The sequence below is a fragment of the Schistocerca nitens genome, chromosome 6, assembly GCF_023898315.1.
Source record: "Schistocerca nitens isolate TAMUIC-IGC-003100 chromosome 6, iqSchNite1.1, whole genome shotgun sequence".
In the NCBI taxonomy this organism is placed as follows: domain Eukaryota; kingdom Metazoa; phylum Arthropoda; class Insecta; order Orthoptera; family Acrididae; genus Schistocerca; species Schistocerca nitens.
In genome coordinates, this window is record NC_064619.1 from 477657134 (window position 1) to 477681296 (window position 24163).

At 38.7% G+C, this 24163-nt stretch overlaps 1 protein-coding gene across 1 annotated transcript in view; it reads right to left on the reverse strand.

Moving 5' to 3' along the window:
• LOC126262494 (39S ribosomal protein L15, mitochondrial) overlaps positions 1-23835 on the reverse strand; it is a 68621-nt gene extending 44786 nt beyond the window's left edge. The window contains exons 1-2 of the mRNA XM_049959160.1: positions 23658-23835; positions 20638-20792 (exon numbers count right to left, since the gene is read on the reverse strand). Of these exons, the coding sequence (XP_049815117.1) occupies positions 20638-20792; positions 23658-23759 (257 nt within the window). The 5' untranslated portion in view covers positions 23760-23835. The remainder of the gene's footprint in view (positions 1-20637; positions 20793-23657) is intronic.
• Between the last annotated feature and the right edge of the window lie 328 nt (positions 23836-24163).

Consider the following 24163-nt stretch of genomic DNA (forward strand, 5'->3'; position numbering starts at 1 on the left):
ACAAAAATGTTACGAACTTGTGCACCATCTTAATATAAAGCTACCCAGGAAAAGTATTTCAAAAATAAACAAAATTTCTTTGTGACTGCTTTGTAGATGACATACTATCAAAATGACAAAAAAAGACATGAAGAAGCCTTTTCAGTTGAGCAACATAAATAAAATAATCATGTTACAGTTTTTAGGCCTGAAGTTGACAAATGAGCATGAACTTTGCATTATATTTTACACAAAGAAATTTGATCCAGAACCAATGACATGTAGGTGTCAAAATAAATCTGGGTAGATAAAAAGAACAAAAATGTTAATGTGTAAGGCCGAGTTTAATAAAAAAAACCAACTGTACAAAAATGGCATGCACAAACAAGTTTGAACAAGAAATATCTTCAGAGACTAATTTTTTGCAGTTTTGTGTAATAAAAGGAACTCCATGTTCTTATTTGTATTGTGTGGGGCTTAATGGTCACACCTAAGGAAAATTGTGAACTTTTCTGATACAGCAGAAAATGAATACCATAGTGCGCAACACTACAATCAATATTGTAAATAACTTGTACTGATTAATTCTGCATAATGTCAAGTGTATATTCTTTATTATGAAATGTCTGATCTATGAAGTGGAAAGGTAGTGTGACATGTTTACTCTTTGCAAGTTAAGTTCTTTGTATTATTTGGAGGGAAGTGGCATTTAATTATGTATATTTGTGTTGACTTCTTAATATGTTTAAATAATGAGATTTTTAAAAATTTGTTTGCTGGCAACTATGTAATAACTGGTTCATACAAAGGGACTTTGTAATGTATAAAGAGAAACCCAACGTAGTTCCCCTCTGCAACGGAAGTGAGTTGGCGTGCTAGGAAAAGGTGGATATGGCACTCAGTCTGGGCGGCAAGTGAGAAAGCACAGTAGTCAGTCGGCAACCAGTACCCAATGAGTGAACAGTGCAGGTGCCGAGCAAGGCTTACAGTACTGCAACTGAGATGGAAAGGCCTCGGATTTAATACACGGCTGTAAAATGGTGCTCTCGATTTGGGGAAAGCTCTAAAAATGATATTAACAACACCAAGAAGAAGTAAAGAGAGCTAATTATTGCCAATGGAAAGACCACCTAGCTGCCACATGCTCGCCACCACGATTGCGCAACCACTTTGTCACACATACGAAAGGTCAGAACTGTATTACTGTATGAACCAGTAATGTTGTGTTTGGTTCTGAGAAAATATAATCCTAATATTCAAAATGTGTTTGAACAATGTGTCTATCTTATGCACTTATTCAAGTAGGATCCTCTCTTTTAAGTGACGAAATCCGAGAGTGTCCTTTGCATAAAAAGCATTAACAGTTTCACAGTGCATTTTATTGATGTGTGGCAAAGTTATGTCAGTACTCTTAATGTGCGGGCTAAAATTTACTTTTTTTTCCAACATATAAAAGACATTATTTATGTTTGAGTATTTCGAAAATTAACTAGAAAATGAACTTTAATATTAGTTTAGGAAAGATTATTACTTGGAAAACAAAAGTGTTCTAATGTTTGTTGCTTTAAAGTAGTTTTCAAAACTTCACAAGAGGTACCATAACACTTTGTCTTTTTACTGGAGATTATCTCTTATTTGTAGAGGTTATTGTCAGGGAAAGAGAGTTAAATTAGTACAAACTTAATGATCTCAGATGAAAGAGAAAACCAATGCTACCTTAATGCTTCATAATTCTGGAAGTGTGTATAGTTTTGTTGCTACAATGAAAGGGATAGTTTGTGGGACCATATTTCTTTTCTATCATAACAAAACAGGATAAATCAGATTAGTAGGTTTCTAGCTAATGATTCTTGAAATGATTACTGAGAAGCAAAAGTAGAAAGTTTGTATACTGTGTCTCCTTATTGCTTTTGTGTAGTAAATGTGTGTATTAATTGTACTCTATTATTATCATGTGTTATCTGGTCCTGTGTGGGTTGTGAAGAGCAAGTTTACGCTATATTAGTTAAAGGAAAAAGTAATGATTAAAGTAAATAAGAAAAAGGGCTCATTTGCAAATCTTGTTAATGCTTAACTGCTAAAGTGACAACTGGTGCTGACCACTGTGTAATTTGTCCATCTGGGTGTGTTCACTGCAATTCACAGAAAACAATTTAATGAAAGTTCGTTTTGAATTAGTAAAATTAGGTTCTTTATAAGTAATGTCTTTACATTATTATGCCTAATTAGGCTGGCGACTGTATAACTATTTCGTTAACGGTAATTGGTTACTGCTACTTTTTTCAAAATTATTTTCTTTCTTTTTTGTTTTTAGGGCGCAAAACTGCTATGGTCATTAGCGCCCAGCCCATGACTTAGGAAACAGTAAAAAACCGAAATTGAAAACCAGCAGCAATGGGAACAAAGTCATAAAATTGGAGAAACTAAAAGCAGAAGGAATGCTTAAAAATCCACTACAGAAAGGGGTTGGTTGTCCCCAAAAAAGGCTTCAAATGACTGACGTCATTTCACTGTCACTAATAAACTGGAGAACGCGGTCGGCTGAGCGCGTGTCATCTGCTAAAATCGACGATAGATCAGGCGATAGCTGTAGACGGGAGCGTAACGGATTAAAATAGGGGCATTCAATTAAAAGGTGTCTTACCGTCCACAGCTGAGAGCAGTGGGGACAGAGTGGGGGAGGATCGCCGCTTAAAAGATGTCGATGGCTAAAAAGACAGTGCCCTATCCGGAGTCTGGCTAAAATTACCTCCTCCCGACGACGCGTTCGGGAGGAAGAGGTCCAAGCGCAAGGAAGGGCTTTCACTTCCCGCAATTTATTATGGGGAAGTGTTGACCAATGCGCATGCCATAAATGAGCAACTTTTCGACATAAACCGCTCCGTAGATCGGTAAAGGGAAGCGACTGAATAGCTGGCCGAGGAAGAGAGACTGCAGCCTTGGCCGCTATATCGGCCGCCTCATTCCCACAGATACCAGGGTAAAGAGCTTGGAGACTGAGGAGAGAGCTGAGAGAATCTGAGCAGATAACGTACTGTATCCGCCGATGGCGGCGGATGTAGTGGACAGCCTGGACAACAGCGTAAAGCTCCGCAGTAGACACCGAACACTGGTCGGGAAGCCGAAATTGATTTGGGGTGTCGCCAACAATATAGGCACTCCCTACACCTAACGATGTTTTCGAGCCGTCGGTGTAAATAAATGTGGCGTCCGTCATTTGTGCACATAGAGCAGCAAATGCCCGACGATAAACAAGTGTAGGGGTACCATCCTTGGGAAATCGACAAAGGTCACGGAGAAGGCAGATCCGGGGACGGAGCCAAGGCGGTGCTGTACCCCAAGTTGTCAAGAAGGTTTTAGGAAAGCGGAAGGAAAGAGAATGGAGCAGTTGACGGAAGCGGACTCCCGGGGGTAGTAGGGAGGAGGAGCGGCCTGCATACCCTACATCAAAGTAGGCGTCGAAAAAAAGGTCATGGGCCGGATTAGCAGGCATGGAAGATAGATGGCTAGCGTAACGACTTAGAAGGACTGCTCGCCGATTGGACAGCGGAGGTTCAGCAGTCTCAGCATAAAGGCTTTCCACAGGGCTAGTGTAAAAAGCTCCAGACACTAAACGTAATCCACGGTGGTGGATAGAGTCGAGACGCCGAAGAATAGACGGCCGAGCAGAGGAGTAGACTATGCTTCCATAATCCAATTTCGAGCGCACTAAGGCGCGATAGAGGCGGAGAAGGACCACTCGGTCCGCTCCCCAGGAGGTACCATTCAGGACACGGAGGGTGTTAACCGATCGCAGACAGCGAGCCGAAAGATAGGAAACATGGGAGGACCAGCACAGTTTTCTGTCAAACATAAGACCCAAGAATTTAGCGACGTCTGAAAACGGAAGGTTGACAGGTCCTAGATGTAAGGAGGGCGGAAGAAACTCCTTACGTCGCCAAAAATTAACACAAACGGTCTTACTGGGAGAGAAACGGAAGCCTGTTTCGATGCTCCAAGAGTGGAGGCGATCGAGACATCCTTGAAGACGTCGTTCAAGAAGGCTGGTCCGTTGAGAGCTGTAGTAGATCGCAAAATCATCCACAAAGAGGGAGCCCGACACATCAGGAAGGAGACAATCCATAATTGGATTTATAGCGATGGCAAACAGTACAACACTCAGCACGGAGCCCTGGGGTACCCCGTTTTCTTGGGAGAAAGTGCGGGAGAGGGTAGTGTTCACCCGCACCCTAAATGTGCGCTCTGCCATAAATTCGCGAAGAAAAAGGGGCAGCCGGCCTCGAAAGCCCCAAGAGAACAGTGTGCGGAGGATGCCTGTCCTCCAACAGGTATCGTATGCTCTCTCCAGATCAAAAATATTGCTACTGTTTGGCGTTTCCGGAGAAAATTGTTCATGACATAAGTGGAGAGAGCAACAAGATGGTCAACTGCAGAACGACGCTTTCGGAATCCGCATTGGGCAGGTGTTAAAAGACTGCGGGATTCCAGCCACCACGCTAAATGGTAATTCACCATACGCTCCAAAACCTTATAGACACTACTCGTGAGAGAAATGGGGCGATAGCTAGAGGGGAGATGTTTGTCCTTTCCAGGTTTCGGAACAGGAACGACGATAGCTTCCCGCCATCGTCTGGGAAAAGTACTGTCGGTCCAAATTCGATTATAAAGGCGAAGGAGGTAACGCAGACTATGGGTTGATAAATGCAGCAACATTTGGATGTGGATACCATCCGGTCCTGGGGCGGAGGAGCGAGAAGAAGAGAGTGCATGTTGGAGTTCCCGCAAGGAGAAAAAAGTATTGTAGCTTTCGCGATTTTGAGAGGAGAAAGCAAGATGTCGCACTTCCGCTGCACGTTTCTTCGGGAGAAACGCTGGCGGGTAATTTGAAGAGCTCGAAATCTCGGCAAAGTGCTGACCCAATGAGTTAGAAATTGCGACGGGGTCCACTAATGTGTCATGCGCGACAGTGAGCCCAGAGACCGGGGAGAAACTAGGCGCGCCTGAGAACCGTCGAAGCCGACTCCAAACTTCCGAGGAGGGAGTGAAGGTGTTAAATGAGCTAATAAAGAATTTCCAGCTTGCATTCTTGCTATCGCGGATGACACGACGGCATCGTGCTCGGAGCTGCTTATAGCGGATACAGTTGGCCAAAGTAGGATGGTGGCGGAAAACGCGGAGAGCACGTCGCCGCTCACGTAGTGCATCACGGCATGCCTCGTTCCACCAAGGAACTGGGGGGCGCCGGGGTAATTCGGGGGTGCGTGGTATTGAATGTTCCGCAGCTGCAAGAATAACGTCGGTAATATGTGTGACCTCATCGTCGACGCTGGGAAAGGGACGGTTATCGAATGTCGCTAGAGACGAAAAAAGTGTCCAATCGGCTTGGGCAAACTTCCAGCGTCGCGGGCGCATATATGGCTTTTGAGGCTGCAGTCTAAGGACACATGGAAAGTGGTCACTCGAGTGTGTATCATCAAGGGCGAACCATTCGAAGCGCCGAGCTAGCGAAACAGTACCGACCGCAAGGTCCAAATGAGATAAATTTGTCGTGGAGGCAGACAAAAATGTAGGGACCCCAGTGTTGAGGCAAACTAGATCTGCTTGGTGGAAGACGTCTAGCAATAGTGAGCCACGTGGACAAGGATGTGGAGATCCCCAAAGCGGGTGGTGGGCATTGAAGTCCCCAACCATCAAATATGGGGATGGAAGCTGACCAAGAAGATGAAGGAGATCAGCTCGTGCCATTGGTGTGGACGATGGAATGTAGACAGTACATAGAGAGAAAGTGTATCCGGAAAGGGAAAGACGGACGGCGACAGCTTGGAAGGAAGTGTTTAAATGGATTGGGTGATAATGGAGAGTTTCATGGAGAAGAATCATGAGTCCTCCATGTGCTGGAGTGCCTTCAACAGAGGGGAGATCATATCGGACGGACTGAAAATGAGGGAGAACAAAGCGGTCGTGGGGACGCAGCTTTGTTTCCTGAAGACAGAAGATGACCGGCGAGTAGGATTGTAAGAGGATCGACAATTCATCCCGATTAGCTCAAATACCGCGGATATTCCAGTGGATAATGGACATAGGGTGAACAGAAAATGGAGGAATGTGACCAAGGTTGCTATCAACTCAACGACTGCTCTGAGCTTGCGACCGACAGCATGGAATGGCATTCAGCCGAAGGCAGAAGATCCTGATCCATAGGTTGGTCAGGAGCAGCTCCTGCCACCAGCGACCGGCCGGTTGATCGGCCGCCAGCAGTGCGCCTCGGCGACACAGAAGACGGCCGAGGGCGACTTCCGCCAGGTGGTGCTGTAGATGGGACACGCCTTGGCGGAGAAGGAGAGGAACTGGGTTTCTTTGTAGCCTTCTTGGAAGTATGATGTTTAGAGGAAGGAGGAACCGATGGTTGGGAAGTTGCCGTACGTGAAAACTCTTCACGAGTATGCTCTTTTTTCGAAGACTTGGCGTCTGACTTTTGGGCTCGAGATTTAGCAGAACCCGACGAAGGGTGAGCCATAGAGTGGGCAGGCGAAAGTGGTGAAGTTGAACGGGCGATCTTTGCGCTGGCCGATCTGACAACCGTGGTACTAAAGGTGAGGTCGCAAGTCTGCGTGGCCGCCTCCTTTGTTGGCCGATGAGAAGCAAGGACAGCGCTGTATTTTCCTTTCTGAGGCACGGTGGGCTGTCGACTGGCGAATAATTTTCGAGCAGCAAAGGTCGACACCTTTTCCTTCACTCTTATTTCCTGGATGAGTTTTTCGTCCTTAAAAACAGGGCAGTCTCGAGAGGAAGCAGCGTGGTCACCCATACAGTTGATGCAGCGAGGGGATGGAGGTGGACAAGCACCCTCATGGGCATCCTTGCCAGACGTAACACATTTGGCCGGATTGGAACAGGACTGGCTGGTGTGATTGAACCGCTGGCATCGATAGCAACGCGTAGGGTTTGGGACGTAAGGGCGAATGGAAATTATCTCATAGCCGGCTTTGATTTTCGATGGGAGTTGAACTTTGTCAAATGTCAAGAAGACAGTGCGGGTTGGAATGATGTTCGTGTCAACCCTTTTCATAACTCTATGAACAGCCGTTACACCCTGGTCAGACAGGTAATGCTGAATTTCTTCGTCAGACAATCCATCGAGGGAGCGTGTATAAACGACTCCACGCGAGGAATTTAAGGTACGGTGCGGTTCCACCCAGACAGGGAAGGTGTGGAGCAGAGAAGTACGCAGCAATTTTTGTGCCTGGAGGGCACTGTGTGTTTCTAACAACAGGGTGCCATTCCGTAATCTGGAACAAGACTTTACAGGACCTGCAATTGCGTCGACACCTTTCTGAATAATGAAAGGGTTGACCGTGGAGAAGTTGTGACCTTCGTCAGACCGAGAAACAACAAGGAACTGTGGCAACGATGGAAGAACCGTCTGTGGCTGAGACTCAGTGAACTTACGTTTGTGAGCAGACATAGTTGAAGGTGAGGAAACCATTGCGGAAGAATCCCCCATGATTACCGGCGTCTCCGATGGCGCGCTCCTCCCTTGTGGGGGCCCTCACTGAGGGCACACCCGCCTTAGGTGATTGTTCACACCTCAGGTCACACCTCCCGACAACGGACGGAGGGACCAATCGGCACTTTCGGAAGGTATCAGCTCGGGTAATCACCCCTCCCTGGGCCTGGCCGTTACCAGGGGGTACGTACGTGTCCTACCTGTCTACCCGGGGCGGGGAATTACGCGTTACCCCGTCACCGGCTACGCATGGAAGTGCGTGGGTCGGCCTTCAGACACGCACAGGGAGGAAAAAAGAGAAAGGGAAAGGAAAGAAGAGAGGTCTCAAACGCCGCAGCGGAGAAAAGGTTAGAGAGAAGAGGTAAGGAAAAGAGAAGGACAAGGAAGGATGAAGACTTACAAGCAAGGAAGGCGAAGAATGTAGTATATTTACAAGCGTCCGTCTCCGGACGTAGGCACAAACCAGAACCCCAGAAGGGGAGAAAGGGAAAGAAAGAGCCAGAGGTGAGGGGAGGGGGGGGGGGGCGAAGATGGGGGATGGGGAAGGATGCGGAAAGGGAAGGTATGCAGCCCGGAAAGGAAGGAAGGCCACATCAGCTCGGGGTCCCGTGCTCGCTACGCACGTATCCACAAAAGAGTTGTGGATCCCCTGGGGGGTATTTTCTTTCTGTTATCTACCTACAGCTATTCTTACGAAATTAAGGTTTGATACCAATTTTCCGTTAGGCAAACTCAGTCAATTCTCTAAACTCCTCTCAGAGGGTAACATTTACTGCAAGTATAGGCCATATTTGGCAAATTTACTGCTGCAGTAGTGTTATACGTGGCTGCCTTGTGACAGAAATAAACATTGTCGTCACTAGGTTAAACTGTATGTTGGTATAACAAGCGGAGCAGTAGTGTTATAAGTGGTCTTCAGAACTTTTTCTGAATTTTAGGTGCTTCAATGGGCGGCTTTAAATTAATACTTGTAGTAAATTTTCCACTCAGACAAGTGGAATAAATATTACATTGGTAACTTGAGAATTATTTAAAAGTTTTAAGTAAGGTGATGCTGAAATTTAAGGTAACTGTGATTACAGAAGGATTTGAATTTGTTTGTGAGCTCAAAAGAACTGAAGAGAGAATAAGTAGTAAGAAAAAAATACAAGGCCATCTTATATTCACAGATTTAACTACTGCTGCCCAGGTTAATATTTTTGTGTTGTTTAATGGAGTATATAGGGTTGTCTTCCATTCACAAATGAAACTTTGGCTATGGAGGTCACATACAGATTCAGAAATGCAGGGCTGGCCAAACAATACAGGTTCAAGACTTCCCGATACACCAAAGCGCACAATACGGTACTGACATTGCTTGAACAATCAGGTGACATTTGAGCTACATGAGAAGCTATGAAATAGCCATGTTTTGTTTAAAATTTGACAATTTGTGAAACAGAGGAGGAAATAGCACTAAATTCTATCATCTTACAAACTCTTTTTGTATTTGAACAGGTTTGCAATAAAAGTGCTTGTACTTATGTGGATACCGTGTACAAATATTAATGTTGCTTTTTAAGTAAAGGTAACATTCAAAAGCCAAAATGTCATCTTTCAAAAAACATTACTAGATTCTGAACCCAGAACAATATTTTATTTGTGGAAGACTAATGATTTACCAAGTGGGTTGCAAATTAGAAATTCAGACACTGTTAATACATTGGAATACCAGCTACATGTTCTACCAGTGATAGTGTTACGGTGCTGCGGGCACACTTAGAATTTGTCCCAGTGCATGAACCTTCAAGTAAAAGCAAGCGTCAGCGGGCCAGCGCTGCAGCCATGGCGACATCAAAGGGACTGTAGCAGAAGTGCTGGAACCCTCTGCCTCTCATTGCCTTGACACTTCGAGACATTACAACACTGCGGCTATATAAAGCCCATCCTGCTGTCACAAGCATTCAGTGTGGATAGTTTCGTTCATTGCATGCTGCTGAAGTGTTTAGTGTTCCGACTTTAGTGTCTAGTGGACTATTTTATATGACTATATTTTATTTGTTTACTTTAGTCTCTAAGTGTATTGTAAATTAAGTTCACAATCGATAAATTTATTATCAAAAACGTGCGCTTGTAAAATGCTGATACTGCAAGTCAACCTGCAACAATTATTGTGTCATCAATTGCTTTGTCTTCAGGCGAGAACTGTTCACAGCCAAAACATTGACAATCCAGTAAGGGAAGATCATTTCAGAAGTCTTGGTTGATCAAATATACATGGCTAGAATATGAAGCATCTACCGAAAAAGTTTTTTTGCAAAACCTGCAAAGAGGCAGATGCTAAAAATCTATTACAATTTTCTTCAAAAAAAGAAGATGCATTTACTTCTGTAGGGTTTTCTAACTGGAAAAAGGCTTTGGAAAAATTCAATCTTCATGAAAATACGTTTACGCATGAAGAAGATGTTCTGAAACTAAATTCTATCACTAACCAAAGTGTGGCCTCCCAATTGAATGAACAGTTAGATAGTGATATGAAGAAAGGCAGTTTAGCTCTTGTGGCAATGTTTACTACTGTGCAATTTCTATGCCGACAAGGACTAGCAATTAGAAGGCACTAAGATGTAAACTCAAATTTCTTTCAGTTGTTGGAACTCCGAAAGAATGACATACCTGAGTTTAAAGATCGGTTAGGCCATTCTGGTATAAGTGGACGTCCCATAATGTTCAAAACGAGATCATTGATCTACTAGGAGAGTGTGTTGAGAAAGGTACTGGCTTCAGTCAAGAGGACCGAACATTTTTCCTATTATGGTTGACAAGACAAGTGATTCGATTCACGAACAAGTGACTTTTGTATTTGTACTGTTGATGATTCCTTAATCATCAACAAAGACTTTATTGGTTTATACGAGACTCCCAACACTGAATCACAAACTCTGTTTAGTATTTTAAAAGACTTTTTGCTCATCTTCATTTGTCAATTAATAAGTTAAGAGGACTGTGCTATGATGGTGCCTCGAATATGAGAGGTAAGTTCAAAGGACTAAAAAAGGTTAGTTTTGGATATACAACCAAAATCATGTTATGTGCACTACACTGCTCACAGTTTAGACTCGGCAGTTGTAGACAGTCTCCGCCATCTTATGTCTGTGAGGGATATTATGGCTTTAGCCAAGGACTTAATAATCACCGTAAGTGTCTCGAACAAAATGATGGGACTTATCAGAAGCATAGGCTGTGAGAGCACCAACGACCAAGCTAGTCTACGACCCCTTTGCCCGACTCGATGGACTATGCGAGCTTCTGGTATCTTGAGAATAGTGAAGAACTTTGAAGAACTTCTAGAGTTTTTTTGAAACATTTTCTGCAGAGGATAAAACAGAGGCAGGTTACAAATGTGCAGGCTACCTTGAGTCAATGTTATAATTCAAGACTTATTTCTTTTTACATCTTTATTGCCATGTAATGAACCCAATAGAGGATGTCACTGAAAAAATTCAATGCCCTCATCTAAGTGTTGCTGATATGGAAAAAATATATGAGGGCTTGATTTGTATATTGAATGGAAGACATGATAGTTCTGAACACTTTTTGGAACTGTGTTTACAAGAAAAACCTTCATAAGTTGATGATCCTTTGCTTCCTCGGAATTGAAGTATACCAAAGAAGTAAGAAAACAACAAAGCCAGCTCACCGCACACTTTCAAAACCCCAAAGGAATAGTACAAAGTTATTTACATTGAAGTTTGTAAAATGGTGCAATCTTGCATTACTGAGCAGTTTGCTTCAACTGGACTCACACAGGTCATTGCAGTAGAACAAGAGTGCTTGTTTTTAGTAAACAGAGGTGAAACAAATTTGGAAAAAAAATCAACTGAGTTTTTCAAAAATGACCTAGACATTGAGAGACTGCACTTACACTTTAATATATTAGCCGATATCGCTAATAAAAATACAACTGGTCTTAAAAAGATGTGTGATGTAAGAAAGTACATTACACAAGAGCCAGCAGCTAGAGAAATATTATGTGAAGTAGTGAAGTGCATTAAGCTTCTCCAAGTGGTTCCAGTCATGAGAGCAACAGCTGAATGGTCATTTAGTGCCCTTAGATGTCTGAAGTCGTATCTCTGATCAACAATGGAACAGAAGCGACTGAACAACTTGGCTGTTCTTCCTACCCACCAAGATTTTTTTGGATGAATTGGGGGGTCATTCCATGTCGAGTCACCCAGGCCTTGACACCAACCATGTCAGATTCTGATAAAACGTGGTACAATTACTTCTTTTATCATCCTGAAAGCACTTGTAAAATTTTTTTGCTCTATCTCTTATAGTTTTCTTTTTATAAATTTTTAAAGTTTTTAGATTTGGCATTGTTTCAGCAGTCGGAAATCTTAACTTAAATGTGTCCTCATAACTAAAAAAATTTGTATATTAAAGAATACTCAAGATATCAGTATGAAATTTTGGAATAAGTTTGTGTATTATATCTAAATGTTAAAAAAAAATTACCATAAAACTGCAATATCTAGAGTCTCAGACCTGATAGAAAGCTCAAATTTGTTTTAAAATACTCTTAATTGTATAGGCTATTAGATAAAAGAAAAATTATGTTGGCTTTTTAACCTGTTTAATAGTTATCTAATTTTTAAAATAATATTAATTATATTTTAAAAATAAAATGTACCAAGTGACTTAGACACCGAAAATAAGTTTTTGTCTTCTTGGAGTAACAATATATGCTTGGATTTTGTTTTGCTACTCCTGTGTTTTGAAGTAAAAAATTATTACAGTGTTAAATAGTGCTTGGATAGTATTTTATTAAGTTTATTCGAACTTTCAGTAAGTACTGTTACTTAGTTTACAGAGATTCTTTTCCAATATCCTATAAAAGTAACCAGAACAGTAATCAGACCAAAAGTGAAATCAGTATGTCAGATATTCAAACCTGTAGTGTAGGGTTATTTAAAAAATCTGACTGTTTCCAAACAACCTACACACCTTCAAAAAAGTTACAGCCGGTATCTGAATTGAGTGAGGAAGAAAAAGATTTGATCCACTTACGATCTGGAATTAATCTGTGTGAATTTAAGAATATATGTTCACACCACAGCTACTACTTTTTAAATGTTTTTGAAAAGTATCAAACAACATGTGTAGACCCACTAAAAAAACACAAAAAGCCCATCAAAAAATCGTTGAGAAGTGTAGGCTTGGATCTTTCTAAACAATTACTGACAAAAAATATTAGCATAAAACCTGGACAAAAGCTTTGCTCAACATGCCGTAACTTTTGTGAGGAAAAATTAAGAGTTGAAGTCAATGAAAGTGAAACAGATGATGAAATCATGGTTGAATTAGAATCATTGGAATCCAGAAATGAATCCCTCGTACAAACAAACATTGCTCTTCATAATTTAGGTGTAACACCGATAAAGCTTCATGGCTTGTCAGAACAAAGTAAAGGGTCTTGTTTTAAAAGGAAGGTTAGCAGTATTGAAAAGACTGCAAAAAAGGCGGTTTCAAAAGCATTAAAATATGATGCACCAAGTTCTGATGATGACGAAGAAGATAACAGTGTGGTTGAGAAAGCAAAGGATTTTGATGTAATGAAATCTCTTATGAAAGAGAAGATTTCATCTGTTGGGAGGTCTAGAAAAATCCAGATTCTGGCCTTGGCTCCAGATTCTTGGAGTCGAAATAAAGTGATGAAAGAATTTAATGTAAGAAGTGAGTACATGGTGCGACAAGCTAGAAAGCTAAAATCTGAAAAGGGTATTTTGGAAACTCCTGGTCCAAAAAAAGGTAAAACTCTTTCTGAAAATACAGTAAGACTTGTAACAGATTTTTATGAAAAGGACGAAAGTTCCAGAGTGCTACCTGGAACAAAAGACAAAGTAAGAGTTCAAAAAAAAATGTGTACATGCAAAAAAGACTCATTTTGTGTAACTTGAGAGAACTCTATTATTCTTTCAAATGGGAGAATCCCGAGGTAGAAGTAGGATTTTCAAAATTTTGTTTCTTGATACCTAAATGGTGTATCCTTGCTGGTGCTGCAGGCACACACACTGTACGTGTGTGCAGTATCCACCAGAATGTTAAACTATTACTGGATGCTGTGAAAATTGAAGAATCTTATAAAGACCTAATTAAGATGCTTGTGTGCAACACGGAAAACCAAAACTGCATGCTACATCATTGCGACAGCTGTCCTGCAAATACTGCACTAACTGAGTACTTAACTGAAAAACTAAGTGAAGATTATGATTTAGAAGAAGAAATTTTAATCAGTCAGTGGGTTAATACAGACAGGGCAGAAATGATCAAACGGTCTATCAGTGTTGAAGACTACATTTCTTTATTGGTTAGGTCACTGGAAAAGCTCACCCCGCACTCGTTTATAGCAAAATCCCAATCAGCAGCCTTTAAAAGATTGAAAGAAGACCCACCACCCAAAACAGCAATTATTGTGATGGATTTCAGTGAAAATTATTCCTTTGTTATACAAAATGAGATCCAAAGTTACCACTGGAATAGAGGTGGTTGTACTCTACACCCAGTTGGAGTTTTTCTAAGAAATGAGGAAAACAATGTTTTTGTTTCCAACCACTGTTTTATTAGTGATGACCAAGAACATCACACTGGTTTTGTTAACTTTGTACAAAAAGAAATTACAAAGTGGCTGTCATTACATCATACTGACATTGACTCAGCTCACTACTTTACAGATGGTTGTGCTGGGCAGTACAAAAATAGAAACAGTTTTAAAAATTTGACTGAACACTTCAGAGACTTTTATGTGAAGGCCCAACACTCTTTTTTTGCAACAAGTCATGGGAAGTCAATTTGTGATGTCCTAGGAGGAACTATTAAAAGAATTTTAAGGAAAGTGAGTCTACAGCTTTCAGACGAAGAACAAATAATGACAGCAATCGATGTGTACAAGTTTTGTGAAAAAAATATTGAAAACATTCATTTTCACTTTATTGACAAAAAAGAAGCTGATTTGCTACGGTTAAAACTAGAAAAATGTTTTTCAGCAATCCGAACAATTCCTGGAACAAGAAGTTTTCGTAACTTCAAACCACTTCCAACAAACAACCTTGAAATTATAAGGACTACTGATAGTGTAAAACCCTCCTTAGTCTTTTCTTTCCATTCTTCTTCTGATTGGGTTCGTGTTGAACCATCCATAAATAGCTATGTGGCTACAAATTATGATGGTAACTGGTACTTTGGACTGGTAAAAACAATATTCAATGATTAAGAAGATGCAGATATTCTATTTCTACATCCTTCAGGACCAGCTGCATCATTTTATTGGCCTGAAAGAGAAGATTCTTGCACAATGTCTTTGGAGCCCATAGTCTGTGTAGTAGACGCACCTCAAATCAAGCGGCACTGGAAGAATGTATTACTTCAAAAAAGACTTTATCCAAAAAACTGAAAGCTCTTGGATGAAGTGGAAAAACAGTTTGAATCAGCATTAATGTTTATTAAAAAGACAAAATTACTCAAAAAATTCAATGTTTCAAGCAATCAGTTGGGTTGTACATAAGAGTCGTACGTACACTATCTTTGTACATAATTCTAATGTAATCTACTATAATTAATAAACATGTTAAAAAGCCATCATTATTTTTGTTTTATCAAGTAGCCTATATGTTTAAGAGTAAATTAAAACAAATTTGAGTATTCTATCAGGTCTGAGACTCTAGATATTGCAATTCTTATAAAACAAAACATCCGTTAAAAAAAAAAAAAAATTTTTTTTCATAGAAAATATTAATATATTTTAATAGTATCATTTTTACCTTCAAATATGTATAATAAATAAACTTGCTGCAAAAATTCATGATGTTATCTAAAAAGAGTTTTTAAGATAAGCAATTTTAAAGTTTTGAATACAAATTAAATTTACCATTTCCGAAGGCTCGGAAAATGCAAAACATAAAAACTTTAAAAATTTATAAAAAAAAACTATAAGAGATTGAGCAAAACAAATTTGCAGGTGTTGTCAGGATGGTATTAGAACCATTTGAGTCAAATTTCATGAAAATCTAAGGAGGTGGGTGTAAAATTTATTTTTTATTGGGTGATTTGATGCGGAATGACCCTTGGATATCCGACCAGTCATCAACGACTTCACGTTCAGTAATCCAGTCAGACAGTTGACATTTGCACCTTTAGACACTCAAGACCTAATAATGGAATTTAAAGAAATATTAAAAATCTTTATAAAATAGAGAATTAAATACATACATAATGTTAAATTTTCAGTTTCAAAATATTAGTACTAGTCTAGTACTATATTACTATAGCACTGTTAGTTATTTTCAAATAATCAAATATTTTTAGGGTGTAGTACTAGTCTAGTACTGTATTACTATAGCACTGTTAATTATTTTCAAATATTTAAATATTTTTAGGGTGTAAGACCCAATTAAAATCTGCTATTTACGTACTTTTTTACTGAAAGTATTAGGCATACTGTACTAACTTTGTTAACGGTATTAAAGCATTAACTTTGAGATATTGTTTTTATTTAATGAACCCTGAGCCTTATTCAAAGTAAGCTTATTAATCAAATTGCTATTACTGTGCGACAGCAATATTTTATGTTTTATTCTTTTAATGGTAGTTTAGGATTTATTTAAATATAATTTTAGTCTTTTCAGAGCTTTAGATTCATCACTCTGTAATAGTCTATAAGCATGATTATTACAGTAAATTAAATTAGCTTTTTACAAAAATACCATGTGTGTTTATGTTCTGTTGCTTTTCCAAAGCCAAAAAATGTGTCAGGTCTGTCGAGTTTCCCGGAGTGTCAAGTTATCGAGAATCGTTTTTGGGGTTCTAATGTTGATTGTATGACTAAAATGATTTAAAAAACTTTAAAACTCACTATTTTTTCATCTAAAATTTAGAAAATTTCTCGAGGCAAGACCCCAGTATGGGCCCTGTCAATATTTTTTGTAAGTTGGCGCCCCCGCCACGGCCCGTCATTGAGACTATACCAACAGACGTCAGTATATTGCAGGAAGAGCAAAAGTTTGAAAATTGGACTGAATCGTGACTGCATTCTTTTATTTCTCAATTAGTTGCTGTTGTCAACCATTTCCTTTAATTTATTTTATTTCTCTTTGTATTATTAAAATGTAGATAATCAATAAAAAATGTAGATAATGTAAATAATCAATAATCTGCTACACACTCTGAGATCCCAAAGATTGGCAGTAGCTGCAAGTGGCTCAGTCTTTCAATTTATACAGAAAAATACCAATAAAAAGTAGAGAACAATGGAAGCATGGTGAGCTTGCACAGGATATTCTATTTGTTTTTGCTTTCTTCTAGATGTGTGTGTGAAGACTGGGAAAAGAAAATTTACTTTCACTGAAACTCAGAGTAGAGTTTCCTTTCTTGAAACCAAAATGTCTACGAATGCAGAATGTACTTCATGTTATTCAGTTTTCTCCAGTGAACAAGAAGAGCATGCTGAAATAACAACACATTAAGAAAAAACAGCACTTGGTGGCAGTTTTTGCGAGAACTTCCAGTAGTATAACTTCCTTTGTAAGTATGAAACAACTACAAACTGAGCAAGATAAGCACATAAATGCTGAAGAAGGGCTGACTGTTTCATACTGCAAACCACAACCACTTATTCCGTTCAATGTGCTGCACAGCTCTTATTATCAGAGAACTCTCTGAAACGAAATTCATACATTCCAGGACAAAGTAAAAGTCAATTTTACTGGATGCTTTATTGCCATATGCAATGCATGAAGTGCAATCAGAACTTAAAGACACTAAGTACATGTCTGTGATGGCTGATGCGTCAGATCACAAAAGTTTACAACTACTAGTCCCAATTGTAGTCACATGTTTCACCCCCACAGAAGATATTCAGCACAAAATAATCTATTTCCAGAACAATGGTGGAGAAACAATAGAATTATTAGCTATTTATGCCCTGGGCTTCTTAAGAAAGGATAATGTAATTGAGAAGATTGTTGCATTTTTTGTAGATAACTGTAACACTAATTTTGGTGGGTACAAGAGGGCTGGGACAAACACTGTTTATTCCAAAATGAACAATATGTTCAAAATGAACATTCAAGGCATTGGTAGTACAGACCATTTGGTACACAGAAATCATTTTGTGATTTGTTTGCTACTAAATACAAGCAGGTTCTGGGCAATAAAAAAAATTTAAAAAATAATTTAAAAAAAATAAAAAAAAACTAGATGGTTGTCACTTCTCCAAGGAGCTACAACACTTACTGTTAGTTATGAACCTCTGTAGTCTTGTTACATGTCTCAGGACAAGTGTCCTCCATTGCTGACATTTTTTTGGGAACCCACAGTCATTTCTTTGGCTTCATTTCATGCAAAGCCAACTTAAAATGTTTTCAAATTCAATCCAAAAGTTGCAAATAACCAAAATTTCTGCTACTGAATCACCTGAGGAACTATAATTGCTTTAAAAAAAGAAGAAGAAGAAGAAAAGAAAAAGAAGAAAAAACAAGAAATGCAGTAAGTTACGAACGTCAGCTGTATCTTCAGTGTTACTTAAGGAAATGGTGGTGGTTTCACTCAATTAACTATTACAAATTTATTTTATGACACTTTTGTTAGCTATTTAGGAAAGTGATTTTCTCCACATAAGCCTCCAAAATCATTTCATTGTATAACATTGAAAAATTCTGTATCCTGGAATGGGGTCTTAAAAAGTCTGGAAAACTCTTTAAGACAATATATTCTGGCGAATGAAGATGAATTATTTGATAAATTAAAACTGTTCGAGAAAACCTGAAGAATGGGGGAAAAATAATGTGGATACTGATAAGAGATGACTTCATGTATTCCACAAACTTAAAAATGTAGGCATTTCATGTATAAATAGAGAGGCACTTTTGAGTTTTGCTCTTGCAAAACAGGTACAAATGCTGTTATGGAAAAAGTCTTTTCAATTGTTAATTCCCTTTGGATTGATGAAAAAATTGTCCTACTACTGAAACTATTGGAACAACTGCAAGTGTCAAGTATCGTTTTTCGACACATTAGTCTAACCGCCTATTAAACACTCCAAAACTCTTCCAAGATACCAGATCTTTTGATAAGGACAAAGTTAATAGTGGTTTTTTTTTTTTTTTTTTTTTTTTTTTTTTTAATTCTGGCAGAATGTATGGAAAAAATTGACATATTAGAATATGATTCAGTGTCATGTATGTTTTTAAGTATGTTATTAAAATAAATTATCTGCATGTGTAAATGTTAGTTTTCATTTGTCTTATTAAAGCAGCACTGACTTCTATGAAGTATATTTTATTTGTAAGTAGAGTCCTGTTTTATCCCATTTTTCCCATTTCTGTTTATCGGTAATGTCTCCTTTTTTAAATAAAAAATCTGGCCACCCTACAACAGGGGAAGATACAAAATGTATTTCTACGTGAACAAAAGAGATTTTTTTATGGCATAGCGATTCTTACAGAAGAGAAATTTGGGTCGACTGCACACGCTAATAGTGATGGAAAATGAGAAAGGTCTGATAGGAAAGGCAGATGAAATGGGGCAATGAGTGTGTGAAGGGACAAAGGTAGACATTATTGTTGCCTCAGTAGATATTTCATTAACTGCCTTTTGAAGCTGGAAATGTTCAAAAGTGGCATTCCTGCTATTGAAAAGGACTTTGACAAAGCAGCTAAGTGATGGTAGCAAAAGACATGATTTTGCTCTGATGGGAACAAGTGTTTCTGCTATGTTCTTCAGACGAGAGAATTAAGGTCAAGGAGAGGTGTGAGAGAGAGAGCGTACACTAATAAGGCAGTTAAGAAGATAGGGTATGGAAATCTCTGCATTTGTCTGCACATATCCAGGATAGCTGCACGTAAGTTAGTTAAATATGAGCAAAGAGTCAAATGTCATAGATATATCAAATTCCGGCATTCATTACCAGTTCCAGGTGTCGCGAACTTTCCTAGCAAACAACTTTCAGGATAACATCACTGTAGTCAACAATCTTAAGAATCAGTATTTATGCAAGTTTCTTTTCCAGGTCAAAAGGGAAGAGCTTTTTACATTTTTGTAGGGCATAGAAAGACGCTGGTGCCTTCTTGCAAATAATTTGTAATAAAAATGGAAACAAAACTAAGTTAATACAGTATTCACAAAATAAATTTAAAAAATTATATTCCTTGCTCATCAATTTCTTACATGCAAAGACATTTTCAGTGCCATTGGATAACAGGAACTGGAGGAATTATTGATAAAAAATGAACTACTAAAACACACTTGCAAACATGAGAAGTTAACAGAATCTTATAAAATCATGATGGGTTGCAATGAAATTTCATCAAATGAAACAAAGGCTCAGATCCAAACAGCTGAAAAAATCAATGTCAATTTTAGGTGACTGCAGGACAGATGTTTCAATGAGGTCATAGCCTGTCTGTATCCAAATAAGTTTGTTCACTCACCCTTAGGACTTCTGTGGCCAGATGTTCAATATGACAAAGTTTTATGGATCGATATTCTATAAAACAGTACACTTAGGAGATAGACAGATTTTTGAATATTCTGTCAACAGCTTTGACTAGTGGCGTAATGATGTCACATTTTGGTACATATGTTCACTGTTTCATTGTTAGCTGGTGAAGGTAATGCTTGTGAAAGCAAAAGAACCTAGTTCTGGACAGACTGATCTGTAGATTAGCCCAATGTCTTTGTTATAGTGAAAGGTGACAGTTTGGTTGAGTTGACAATGCCAATAAATGTGAAAGTAAAAAAGGTGGTTGTGATGGAGTGACATGTATCTTAGCCTGTTTGAAAAAATTGCCACTTACGTCATGTTATAGCCACCATGTTCTTTACATTGTTTGTCGTCACATTTCCTATGCCACTGGTCAAAGCCAATGACTTATGAAATATTCTTCTTTAGCCCATAAAGTTGATGTTTTACGTTATATAAATGATTGCAATAAACCATAAATCAGTCACAAAATGCATACTATGGCATGAGCAAATTAATCAATGTGAGACATCCGCTACAAGTGGAATCCAAATTAAAACTAACTGTAACTCTGGTGCACTCAAAACAATTTAAATTGATCAAAAGAGTGCAGAAAATTATGTGCCATATTAAAGTTTTTTACTTCATCTATACTTACTGATGACCCTTGTAATAAGGCTCATAGCCAAATCGCAGGTAAAAAGGATTGTTACCAGTTTCATAGCCCAGTCGCATAAAATTCTGTCTCTGACCAGAGCCTTTGTTTCCAGCTCCATGTTTATCTCCTCCATGTTGTGCCCTGCCTCTCTTAGTCTGAAAACAAAACACACTAGCAGTGACATTTACCCCTCTAAACAAACCCAATGTTTTATGTGTACTGAATAAGTGAAGCTAACGTGTACCATGGTAAGGAGTCTACACAATAAGATGTACCTCTTAGGCTATTATGATTTATTTTTCACCACAGGTCATTATCAAGTAATATACTGTTAACAGACATAAAATAACTAGTTAATGACTACAGTCATCCAGAGTAAATAATAGGTGATGATGAAATTCTCTGACAAGGTCCCAAAAAGCAAAAACTATATGAGCAGAACATAATATTTACTTCGGTGTCAATACCATGTAACTGATGTTACACAAATTAATTAATTCATTGTACAATCACTTGAGTGAAATACTTGTGTGTGCACTTTTCAATCTTATTATAAGAATAAAAGACTGTCATAATAGTCTACATTTAAAATAAAGAAAATATGTATAGTATGATTCAATCTGTAGTGTGATGTGTCTGGTTTGACACTTCCCAGCAGGTTCAAACTCTGTTCCGAACTGGGAATCAAACATTATACCTTGCCTTCCAAAGGCAATACTCATACAGACTGATGAACCCAGGTCTGAGTCACAACAACCCTCACAACTTAAATTCTACCGATTACACTTCTCACTGAATGAGGTGGTGCAGTCGTTATCACACTGGACTTGCATTCAGGAGGACGATGATTCAAGCCGATGTCGAGCCATCCTGATTTAGGATTTCCACGATTTACCTAAATCGCTTCAGGCAAATGCCAGGATAGTTCCTTAGAAAGGGCATGGGCGACTTCCTTGCCCATCCTTCCCTAATCTGATGGAACCGATGAGCTTGCTGTTTGTTCTCCCCTGCAAAATCAAGCAACCAACCATTATCTTACTCCTACTTTCCAAACTTCACAGAAGCTCTACTTGCTTACACTGTGAGACTAGCTTTCCTAGAAGAAACAATATCACCAAGAAATGTCTTAGTCACAGAGTAAGGGTTCAAGTCATGCTTGAATAGCTCAATCGGTACAGCATTGCCCACAAAAGGCTATGGTCCATGTTTGAGTCCCGAACCAGCGCACAGTACGCATCTGCCAGTCAATTTCAAAGGTAATATGGCATTTACTAGTGGTAGTAGATTGATAATAAGGTATTTAAAATATCTTGTAAACAGAAAAGAGAAGTGGGGGCCTACATACAATTGGCAGAACTAGTCGAGTTCTGATATTAGCTGTACATCATACAAAAATGATTGCAACTTGTTAAGGAAAGGTAGTAAAACACCCAGATACCAATACTGCACTATGTACACCATGACAAAATAATGCCAGTAACAGACCTAAAAATGTATGGAATTAGGGAAACATGAGGCCCGGCAGTCAGATAAAGTACAAGACCCTAACAAAGTTGAAGAGAATGATTAAACTGTGACTGATTATTCACAAGTACCTACTGAATATTTTTAATACGGCTCAATGGAAGAACCGAGGTGGTATATTGTTCTCCGGAATGATTACTTGATTGATAGGGCCATTTATTACTCATCATATATCACAAGCCTTAAATACAGAAATTTAGCCAGTTAGGCCTAGAATGTTCTGTTATCGATACAACGTATCTGACTGTGAAAAATCAGAAGTCTCTATGAAAATAAATAAATTTTACGGAATTTGTATTATAAACAATAGAACTGAATTTGACTAAAATCCATCACCATTTCTGGGAGGGGATAAAATTAATTCAGCACTGTATGAAAAGTATGTTAATCATGTGTAAAACATTAACATGCATCACTGAGTATGGTACAAAAACGCAAAAATTTTTGGCCATGCACATACCCACAAAAATTGTTTAAAACATGTATTAATCCAGGAATCATTTCAAAGTGATAAAGGATTTGCCATCATAATATGATGAAAATCAATACCTCAAAATATACACACACATAGAATATACAAGTACGTTTCTATGAGGATGGGGCAGGTGGTGAACTGTGGTCTTAGTGAATGAACCACCCTAGCATTTGCCTGAAATGGTTTATGAAAACCATGGCAAACCTAAATCAGGATGGTCAAACAGAACTAATCAACTAATCCCATCCTCCCAAATATGTCAACATCTTACTACTGTCACTGCCACATTCGGCTGGTCTCTGTTGTACAATGTTATTTTGATAACACACCGTATGTACCTGATAACTTATAATGTAAAACAAACATAGTAGGCCTAATGTGTTTTTCAAATAGCAACTTTTTGTCACTTCTTATTTGACACTTTTGGAAACATGCATCATCTTAAAATATAACAAATGTAAGCAGGCTAAATCTGTAAATTGACTTTTACACTATTTTGATACAAATCAAGCATATTATTCATTCAAGTTGCCGATACATAATTATGTGATAAATTTTTCCAAAAGACAAGTTTTGCTGTATGGATCTAACTATGCATAGTGAAAGTTATTCAGTGGATGCTTCTCGAATTTTTCGAAGTTTATTTTTTTAAAAAGAACACGCGTAAAAAATGGTGTGCAAACATAGAAATTAGTCTAGGTTACAAAAAGTGGTCACATAAACCTTTATTTTTCATTTACATTAGTCGCCTTCGCCAACTCTCAACCAATTTATGACCTTTCGACCTAATCCAGCGGTCGGGGAGTGCTACGGACGACTGTCACCACAGCCAAGAATTACGTCGTGGAGGGGAGAGGGGGGGGGGGGGCGAGTTGGCACTGTCACACTACATTTCCTAAGAAAACTTATTTCGATTTATCTGTGAACGCTGTAATACTTCCGAAGTTTATAATAGTTCGTAGCACTACCATATATAAAATATTGTTGTGCATTATCTGGATATCAATACAAAGTGTTTTACCTTCTTACGAGATCCTGGATTATTGCGAATATTTGCTAGTGTCACCCGCGGGAGAGATCGTAGTAGCTCTGCTGCCTTACTTAGCTTTTCACCGGCTCCCATTTTTCCTGCTTTAATTCTTTATTTACAAAACATTCTGAGTTCCAAAGTATTTCTTTCCACACACGCGGCTGCTTCCAAACAGTGATCTCTGATTTCGAGAAAGAACACCTCCTATACCACAGTCTAACATAGACTGTGTCCTATACTTGCCTCCTTCGAAGGAGCTGAATTTTTCAGTCAATAAAATGTTATTTAATGAAAATTGCTTTATCGGTTTATGTTCTTATTTACAGAATGAAGGCATCAGCTATGTACTGTTACTGTAAAACCTAAATCATTTTCACTTTCAGATACCTGGCTTCGGTTATGAAAGCACACTTATAGGCAAAAAATGTCCAAGCCATCATGGAAAATTTGCAAGTTTTCACGAAAATAAATCAAAATGATAGAAATAAAGATTAAGA